The 9,950-nt window shown below is 23.6% G+C and overlaps 1 protein-coding gene and 1 pseudogene across 3 annotated transcripts; both read left to right on the forward strand.

Annotated features, from left to right (window-relative positions):
* The first annotated feature begins 299 nt into the window (after nucleotides 1-299).
* On the forward strand, nucleotides 300-4,983 carry LOC145966865 (protein takeout-like). Of its 2 annotated transcripts, none has more exons than XM_083091274.1 (5): nucleotides 300-430; nucleotides 669-755; nucleotides 2,257-2,523; nucleotides 2,886-3,044; nucleotides 3,936-4,983. In XM_083091274.1, exons 1-5 carry the CDS (start codon nucleotides 349-351, stop codon nucleotides 4,085-4,087), a joined length of 747 nt encoding a protein of 248 aa, XP_082947400.1. In that variant the 5' UTR covers nucleotides 300-348; the 3' UTR covers nucleotides 4,088-4,983. The 2 variants fall into 2 exon arrangements, with proteins under 2 accessions (XP_082947400.1, XP_082947401.1); XM_083091275.1 differs by having other exon boundaries at nucleotides 2,937-3,044.
* A 1,967-nt stretch (nucleotides 4,984-6,950) lies between these two features.
* LOC145966420 (uncharacterized) lies at nucleotides 6,951-9,099 on the forward strand (annotated as a pseudogene). The gene is made up of 4 exons (XR_014437042.1): nucleotides 6,951-7,020; nucleotides 7,500-7,762; nucleotides 8,135-8,285; nucleotides 8,709-9,099. The product of XR_014437042.1 is annotated as an uncharacterized LOC145966420 (transcript).
* Nucleotides 9,100-9,950: the final 851 nt, after the last annotated feature.

A 9,950-nucleotide genomic window follows, 5' to 3' on the forward strand; every position in this document is an offset into this window, starting at 1 on the left:
ATCCAAAAAATTCTTAAAGTTTTTGCACACTATATAATACGTGCATTATTTATACCAAATTCTTCAACCTTTTAGTGTTAATAAATCCGTGGGAATATAGTCTTATATATTTTATTTACAAATATATTTCAAAAAGATGCATATATACCTACTCTTTTTTTTTAATCATAAAATGAATATTTAATTTAATTGAAATAATGAATCAGCACATTATTACACGATATTAATTTATTTGCCACTTATTCCAATATTATTAATCATTGTGTCATGTTGTCAGAAAAAACGAATGAGAGGAAACTATATAAGGCAAATGTTTATAATCAATTGCATTATTGGTAGAAATATTTAATGAACAAGATGATAATCTACGCTCTTAGTATATTTAGTATTGTAACATCTGTATTGTGTAGAGCGGAACAATTTACAATTCGTAAGTTTTATTTTTAAAAATTCTTTATATTTTAATGATATTTTCCAAAATGGCAAAAAAGAAAATAGAAAATAATTCTTTATTTCGTACTCGTAACACATAATTACATAATATAAAAATACATTCTTCTTAAAGATTTGATTTATATTTTTCTAACTATATTTGAATTATTTTATTCTAATCTCATTTTGTGTTTTTATGCTGCTAACTATTTTATTCTATTTTTATTTTTATTTAGCTGTGATCACTTGCAAGCGGAATTCAACTGACTATTCGACCTGTTTAAAAGTCATACTACAAGAAATATGGCCACGAACACAAGAAGGTGTGTGTGTGTGTGTGTGTGTGTGTGTGTGTGTGTGTGTGTGTGTGTGTGTGTGTGTGTGTGTGTGTGTGTGTGTGTGTGTGTGTGTGTGTGTGTGTGTGTGTGTGTGTGTGTGTGTGTGTGTGTGTGTGTGTGTGTGTGTTTATGTGTACGTATTCCATTCTAAAGTAATGAATTTTATCATTTTCATTAACAAATTTTAAAAATCGAAATGTATGTATGGTTAATGTTGTATGATAAATTTTGATTTATAATATGTAATTATATGTGATTTTTATCAACATATGTGGCGCACTTAATTTATACTTTTTGCACTGTTTAATCTTTCTTTAAATATTTAGATTTCTTTAAAGTATTTAAATTATATAATTTTTATGCGTATCATATAATTAATTTATATGTATTACATATGTATGTATACACACACACACACACACACGTACGCGCACACGCACACGTACACACATACATATATATACATATATACAAGGTGTGTCATTTTAAGTGATGCAGCTGAATATCTCTTAAAGTAAAAGAGATTGGGAAAAATGTATCAGACAATAGTTGTATGGTTTCAAGGGGGACATAAGACGGTGCCATTAGTTTGCCTTTGAAGAGTCAGCTGAAAGTCACGTGAAGGTCACCTCCAACTTTTTAAATGGGACGCCCTATATGCTTTTGCACATTCTTATAGCTTATCTCGAGAGCTTTCCAAAACACTATAATTAAGTTAGTTTTCATTAAGTACTTTCCGAGTTATGAGGCTTCAACAAATAATTTCTTAATTTTACATAAACTGTAAAATATCTTGTAAAATATTTATTTTTCGATTATCTTACCTTAATATTTTTATGTACAAAATGATGAGGAATCAATTGGTGTAAAGAAAACACATAATTGTTTCGAAAAAAAAAATGTAGTTTGCAATTAACAATTACATTTTTTTTCTTAAAAATAACTATGTGTTTTCTTTACACCAATTGATTCCTCATTTGATCCCCATCATTTTGTACATAAAAGTATTAAGGTAAGATAATCGAAAAATGAATATTTTACAAGATATTTTACAGTTCATGTAAAATTAAGAAATGATTTCAAGCCTCATAACTCGGAAAGTACTTAAAAACTAACTTAATTATAGTGTTTTGAAAAGCTCTCGAGATGAGTTATAAGAATATGCAAAAGCATATAAGGTGTCCCATTTACAAAGTTGGAGGTGACCTTCACGTGACCTTCAGCTGACTCTTCAAGATCAAATTAATGGCACCGTCTTATGTCCCCCTCGAAACCATACAACTATTGTCTGAAACATTTTTTTCAATCTCTTTTACTTTAAGAGATATTCAGCTGCATCACTTAATGTAGAACATTTATAAATGATAATAAATTAATTAGAGATTTAATAAAATAAATAAAAAAGTTTTGTAGTTTTAAAGAACATTAAATTATAAAAAGATATTAATACTAGTTGATATTAATATTAGTTTATTCATCTTAATAGGACTTCCGGAATTCGATGTTCCACGTTTGGAACCACTTTATTATGAAGACGGCAGAATTGTACTTAATTTAAACGAGATACATGGAGAAGGAATCATAACAAATGCCACTGTTTATGGTTCAGAAAATATTAATTTTTTAGATTTCAGGCCGCACTTTTTAAATGATGTTTTCCGTTTAGAAATTGACATGCTAATCCCGAAATTATTCATTAAATCTTACGTTAGCGGAAATGCTAATATATTAGGAATACAAGCACATGGTGCAGGTACAACAAGAAACTCATTTTAATTTGCATAAAACGTAATATATAGGGAACAGGAAACCAATTAGTACATATACTCGCATTTAAAATAACAAAGAATTAATCATATATCAAATTACACGATTGGCGGAATATTAGTAAACTTTTTGTTGTCACAATTTTGCTTTGAAATAATTAAGATAATTATAATAGCTGCATAAATTTATTAAAGTAATGTGTTATTCTTAAATAGATAATTATGTATTTCGTAATAATTTTTTAATTTTTTTCAATTATTACATATCGTAACTATTATTATTATTTTACTAGAAAATATTATTAAAAATATCATTTATATTATACTCTCTTCTCTACAATCTATATAGGACAACTTAATATAACATTGAATGATAACAGAGCAACATGGGATTTAACAGGGTATGTAAAAAATGATACATGGATAGTAGAACATTGTGATATAATTATGACGATTGGAAGTTTCAAAGCTCAACTCAGTGGTTTCTTTGATGGCATTAAAGAGCTTAGTAAGCATTAAATTAAATCAAATATATCCTTTTATTCTTTTACTACTCTTTCTGATACATCTCCAATTATTTGAGTAAAAAGCTTCTCGGGAAAAAATTTATATATAATTATATATAATTGTGTCTAATAAGATTTATTTATAGTATCATTTATATGTTATAGTATTATTTATATATAGAATATTTATCATTTCGTATCGAATTATGCAGAAATATATTAGATTTTCTTTTTCGAATATTATATTTGATATTTTTTACATTGATGTGGAATTAGAAATATTTTGATATAATTATATGTAAATAATATTAAGTAGATCTTATTATCCGTAATTTATATATAATTATGGATAATAAGATCTACTTATTATTATTTATATATAATTATATCAAAATATTTCTAATTCCATATCAAATTATGTAAAAATATGAAATATATAATTGGTTATAATTAGATATAATTATATCTACACTATTATATACAATTAGATATAAACTTTATTTTCACGTTATTTAACTTAATATTTGAGTATATGTATAATGTTTGATAATAATGTTTAATAATAATCTATTTATGTAAAAATTTCATGAAAAAAGCATTAATTTATCATTGATCTTTGTTTGCTATTAATTAAAAATTGATTCATTTTCTTATATGTATATTTCCAGTTAAAAATAATGTCACATATTATAAGGCTTTTTAAAATAATACTAAAATAACTATATATATACTATATAAATACTAAAATAACTATATAAATTAGATTTATAAAAAAATAATAAAAACTTTTTTTCTAAAGGCGGCATTTCTTTAGATATTTTTAAATAAAAATGTCATTTAAGAGAGAGGGAGAGAGAGACACACACATATTATTAATAAGTTTCTATTTGCAGATGATGTTCTTGAAGAATTCCTAAACGAATATTGGCCACCGATTTATCGAGTGTTAGGGCCAGTTATATTTAAAAACTTAGGAGACCCATTCTTAACTGATTTAATCAATCGTTTTTTCTCGAAAGTTTCATTCTCGAGAATATTCCCATAATATTTGTACATTTGTTGCACATTAAGAAAAAATGTCAGGCTTTATATAAATATACGTTTAACATCCTAAACATTGAAATTGAAAAATTATTAAGTAAGAATATCTCATTTCTTAACACACACACACATTACGAATTTCTGTATGCCTATATGTCATGCACAAATTCTTAATTTAAACAATAAGATACTACTATTAATAAGTAATTTAGAAATATTAAACCTGAGACCGCTTTATTTCTTAATATACTTATATATTTCTAAAAATTTAATATTTATGTTATATACAATATATATTATATTATAAATGTGTTTACAAATTTAAAAGAGATTTTATAAAGTTGATATATATATATAGTTTTAATTACAATAGAAACAAATATTATATTAGAAAAAATATCTATGATAAAAATTGTACATTGCAATATTTCTTACCATTTCTCCAATAAAATTAATAAAAACTGCTACATTGCGAAATGATAATGTCAGCTTAATTGTAGGCAAGATATGTGTAATCTTTCAAGTCCTATAATTTCAATTTTATTATTAATCAATTTATCTCTTTACATACAAAATAAATAGAAAATATAATACATAATAATTTTAAATAAATTATTTTTTATTTTATCTTTGAGTTTCATTATACTTTAGATAATTAATGTAATGTAATTAACATTATATCTAAGAAACCGACTCGAAAGAAGAAATCTAATTGTAAGAAAAGAGTAACACACACCCGATACACATAACATTGTCGAATTTTTTTTAGTTAAAAGTTAGATATTGAATCACGTAGCAAAAACATTATTATGAGATTAAAATATACTTTTGTTTCCATGTTCTGCATATTTGAATAAATCAAGAGAGAAGAATATCGCAATAAATATTTACTATCTGTTTCTTTTGTTTTTGTCATTTGCCTTCATATTTTTTTCATAATAAAAAAATACGTCAGTAATACGAACTACAATAAAAATAATTTCTAATGTGATTAGAAATTTGTACTGTTAATTTCAATTTTAATTTAATTTCATAAAAATAATATAACAAATAATATAAATAATATAAACAATAAAAGGATTATTTAATATTTTCTTATTAGTCCGACTTTAAAATTAAATTCTATAAAGGAAATTGTTTCTAAGTTCTAAGAAAAATTAATTATATTTATTTATTAATTAGCTATATATTCAATTTATTGTTTTTTTCTTATAAAAATAATAACAAAATTATTATTATTAAATTATATGCATATACATGAATGTATATATTTCCAACTAAATATGTTTTTATATTTTTTACACGGCATATAAAATTCTGTCATAATTGTATAAAATAAAATTATACATTGTATAAATAAAATTAAATAAAAAATTGATCATTGTGTATTAAAATTAATTTAATTTATGTCATATGTCAATGAAATGCGACTTCAAAATTAATGATATCGAAGAGACATTGAGAACAAATACTATATAAGAGAAGTGTGTTCACAATTGATCTATTCCTAACACAAAATTTAAATAAACAAGATGATATTTTATATATTCTTTTCATTCAATATTATAACATCTGTATTCTGCACAACGGAATGCGATGTTTCGTTTCGTAAATCCTTTATTTTTCAGGTTCTTTATATATTATATATATATATATATATATATATATATATATATATATATATATAATAGTAATATAATATAATATTTTGATAGTAGTTATCACACAATAGTAAAAAGTGCGAAACAAATTTTTTTTATTGCAATATACAAAATTGATAAGATAAAAATATTTCTAAATTTCTAAAGAAAATTAATTATTGTGTCTATTAATTTATGTACTTTAATGTGTATATATTAAACATTTATATTATATGACATTATTCTTAACACTTTTTTCCGAGAATATTATTGTTTAGAAATTTTTTACTTTCAGATGACTCTCTCTCTCTCTCTCTCTCTCTCTCTCTCTCTCTCTCTCTCTCTTCCTCATTTTATAAAAATAATGATCATGTATAAAGAATATTTCATATGTAGATATATTCTTATTTTTCTATAATCACACAGCAATAAAATGATCAATAAAATTCTCTGTGATAAATTACAAGTCATATAAATTAAACTTCAACAAATTCATTGTTGGAACATATTTTTATATATATTATTTAAAAATATCTTTCAAAAAAATGCATACATAATCTGTTTTTTTAAAATAAATATTTCATTTAATTGGAATAATGAATCAGCACATTATTACACGATATTGACTTTTTTGCAACTTACGTCAATACAATTAATATATTACTACTCATGTTGTCAGAAAAAGTGACAAGGAGAGACAAAATTATATAAGACAAATGTTTATAATCGATTGGATTATTGGTAGAAATATTTAGTGAACAAGATGATATTCTACACTCTTAGTATATTTAGTATTGTAATATCTGTAGTGTGTAGAGCGCAACAACTTACACTTCGTAAACTTTATTTTTAAAAATTCCTTATATTTTAATGTTATTTTCCAAAATGGCAAGAAGGAAAATAGCAAATAATTCTTTATTTCGCATTCGTGACACATAATTACACAATATAAAAATACGTTCTTCTTAAATGATTTCATTTAGATTTTTCTAATTGTAATATAATAATTTAAATTATTTTAGTTTAATCTCACTCTTTTATTTCTATACTGCTAATTATTTTATTCTGTTTTTATTTGTATTCAGCTGTGACTACTTGCACGCGGAATTCAACTGACTATTCGATCTGTTTAAAAGTCGCATTACAAGGCTGTGTTCGGAAACATCACCCGAGTGTACCCGGATATCATTTTATCCTTGTTTAACATTCGGTGAACAACAAAGATAAAATGATACCCGGGGGCACTCGGGTGATGTTTCCGAACGCAGCCAAGAAGGATGGCCACGATTTCAAGAAGGTACGTGTTGCGTGTGCGCGTGTGGGTATGTGCGTGCGCTTATATATGCGTATTCCATTCTAAAGTAATGAATTTTATCATTTTGATTTATAATATGTAATTATTTGTGATTATTATCAATATATGCACGCGCACTTAGCTTATGATTTTTGCACCGTTCTGTCTTTTATTCTTTTGATTTATTTTGATTTCTTTAAAATATTAAAATAAATACATTAATATATATATATATATATATATATATATATATATATATATATATATATATATATAATTATTATATATATAATATTTATATAATTTATTATAAAATATTGTAGTATTAGTATTATGAAACTAATAATATAAAACATTTATAAACAATTATAAATTAATTAGAATTTTAATATAATAAATAAAAAAGGTTTATAGTTTTTCTTTATAAATGGCATTGAATTATTAAAAGATTGATATTAATACTAGTTTATTCGTCTTAATAGGACTTCCAGAATTCGATTTTCCACGTTTAAAACCATTTTATTATGAAAACGGTAGAATTATATTTAATGCAAACGGGATATATGGAGAAGGAAATATAACAAATGCCACTATTTATGGTTCAGAAAATGTTCATTTTCTAGATGTGAAACCACACCTTCTAAAGTCTTCCGTTTAGAAACTGACATGATAATACCGAAAATATTCATTAAATCTTATATTAATGGAAATGCTAATCTATTAGGAATACAAGGACATGATGCAGGTACGACAAGAAACTCATTTTAATTTTCATAAAACGTAATATATAGGGAGCGGGAAATCAATTAATGTATATACCCGCATTTATAATAACAAAGAATTAACCATATATCAAATTACACGATTGGCGAAATATTAGTAAACTTTCTGTTGTCGCAATTTTGCTTCGAAACAATTAAGATAATTATAATAGCTGCATAAATTTATTAAAGTAATGTGTTATTCTTAAATAGATAATTGTATATTTCGTAATAATTTTTTAATTTTTTTAATTATTACATTTGATCATAACTATTATTATTATTTTATTATACTAGAAAATATAAAAAATATCATTTATATTATACTCTCTTCTTTTATACAATCTATATAATAGGACAACTTGATATAACAATAAACGATAACAGAGCAACATGGGATATAACAGAACATGTAAAAAATGATAGCAGAACATTTTCAAATAATTATGATGGTTGGAAGTTTAAAAGTTCATCTCAGTGGTTTCTTTGATGGCATTAAAGAGCTTAGTAAGCATTAAATTAAATCAAATATATTTTTCTGTTCTTTCACTATTTTTTCTGATACACCTCAAATTATTTGAGTAAAAATGCGTATTTGATTTAATATTCGAGTGTATAAGTACAATTTTTAATAATAATGTATCTATATAAAAATTTCATGAAAATAGCATTATCTAATCATTAGTCTTTGTTTAAAGTTAATTAAAAATTGATCCATAATCTTACATGCATATTTGCAATTAAAAATAATTTCATATTATAAAGCTTTTTAAAATATTGAAAATATTAAAATAACTATATAAATTAGATTTAAAAAAATAATAAAAACTTTTTTTTCTAAAGATGGCATTTCTTTAAATATTTTTAAATAAAAATGTCATTTAAGAGAGAGAGAGAGAGCACACATATTATTAATAAATTTCTATACAGATGATATTCTTGAAGAATTCATAAACGAATATTGGCCACCGATCTATTGAGTGTTAGGGTCAATAATATTCAAAGACATAGCAGACCCATTGTTAACTGATTTACACAATCGTCTTTTCTCGAAAATTTTATTCTCGAAAGTATTCCCATGAAAAATTTGTACATTTGTTACATACTAAAAAATACCAGATTTCATGTAAAATTAATTATACATTAAACACATATACAATATACATTAAAACCACTGTAAATATACATCCTAAACATTGAAATTGAAAAATTATTAAGCAAAAATATTTTATTTCTTAACATTACGAATTTTTTTATGCATATATGTCGTCTTAATTTAAATAATAATGTATTATTATTGATATTTACATCTAAAAATATCAAACCTGATCACTTGTTTTTTAATACACTGTTTTCAAAAATTTAATATTTATATTATATGCAATACATATTTTATAATATATTATGTAATACACACATTATAATATAAATGTAATATAAATGTGTTTACAAATTTAAAAAAGATTTTATAAAATTTGTACGTACAGTTTTATAAATATAATAGAAAAAATGTTATATTGTAAAAAATATCTATGATAGAAACATAATATAATATTTACGTGTAATATTTCTTAATATTTCTTCAATAAAAATAATAAAAATGCTATATTGTAAAGTGTATATGATAATGTCAGCTTAATTATTGGTTAGATATGTGTAATCACTGATGAGAACAGAAAAACAAGATCGACCGCGAGAAGATAGTTGATGTGTTGGTGGTGGCGAGCAAGAAGCGTTAGTCGTTAGCGAACCGCGAAAGAAAATGAGACTTAGAATGTAATAAAAAATGACGGACGCGATCAGAAAAATAAGTTGCGATATCGATCCCTTTATATCCGCAATCTGTGTTTTATTCTTTAAATATATATATAAAATGTATATATATATGCATAAAACAATCTGATCATTTTATTTACTTTAATACCACATTATTAACCATTATTTACTTTAATACCTCATTATTAACCAACTGATCTTTATATCCAAAATAAATAAAAAATATGATATATAATAATTTTGAATCACTGATTTTTCATTCAATCTTTGAATTACATTATACTTTAAATAATTAATATGTTAACATTATATCTAAAAACATTATATTATAAAACCGATTCGAAAGAAAATCTAAGAAAAGAAAAACATACCATATATACATTACCACCTGTGTGT

This window comes from Camponotus vicinus, unplaced genomic scaffold (assembly GCF_025532165.1).
Source record: "Camponotus vicinus isolate PSW18456_S1 unplaced genomic scaffold, iyCamVici1.0 SCAF_2, whole genome shotgun sequence".
NCBI lineage: Eukaryota > Metazoa > Arthropoda > Insecta > Hymenoptera > Formicidae > Camponotus > Camponotus vicinus.

Coding starts and splice junctions, on each gene's coding strand:
- LOC145966865 (XM_083091274.1), top strand. CDS start 349: ATGAACAAGATGATAATCTACGCTCTTAGTATATTTAGTATTGTAACA. Junction 431..668: donor AGCGGAACAATTTACAATTC/GTAAGTTTTATT, acceptor ATTTTTATTTAG/CTGTGATCACTTGCAAGCGG. Junction 3,045..3,935: donor TGATGGCATTAAAGAGCTTA/GTAAGCATTAAA, acceptor TTCTATTTGCAG/ATGATGTTCTTGAAGAATTC.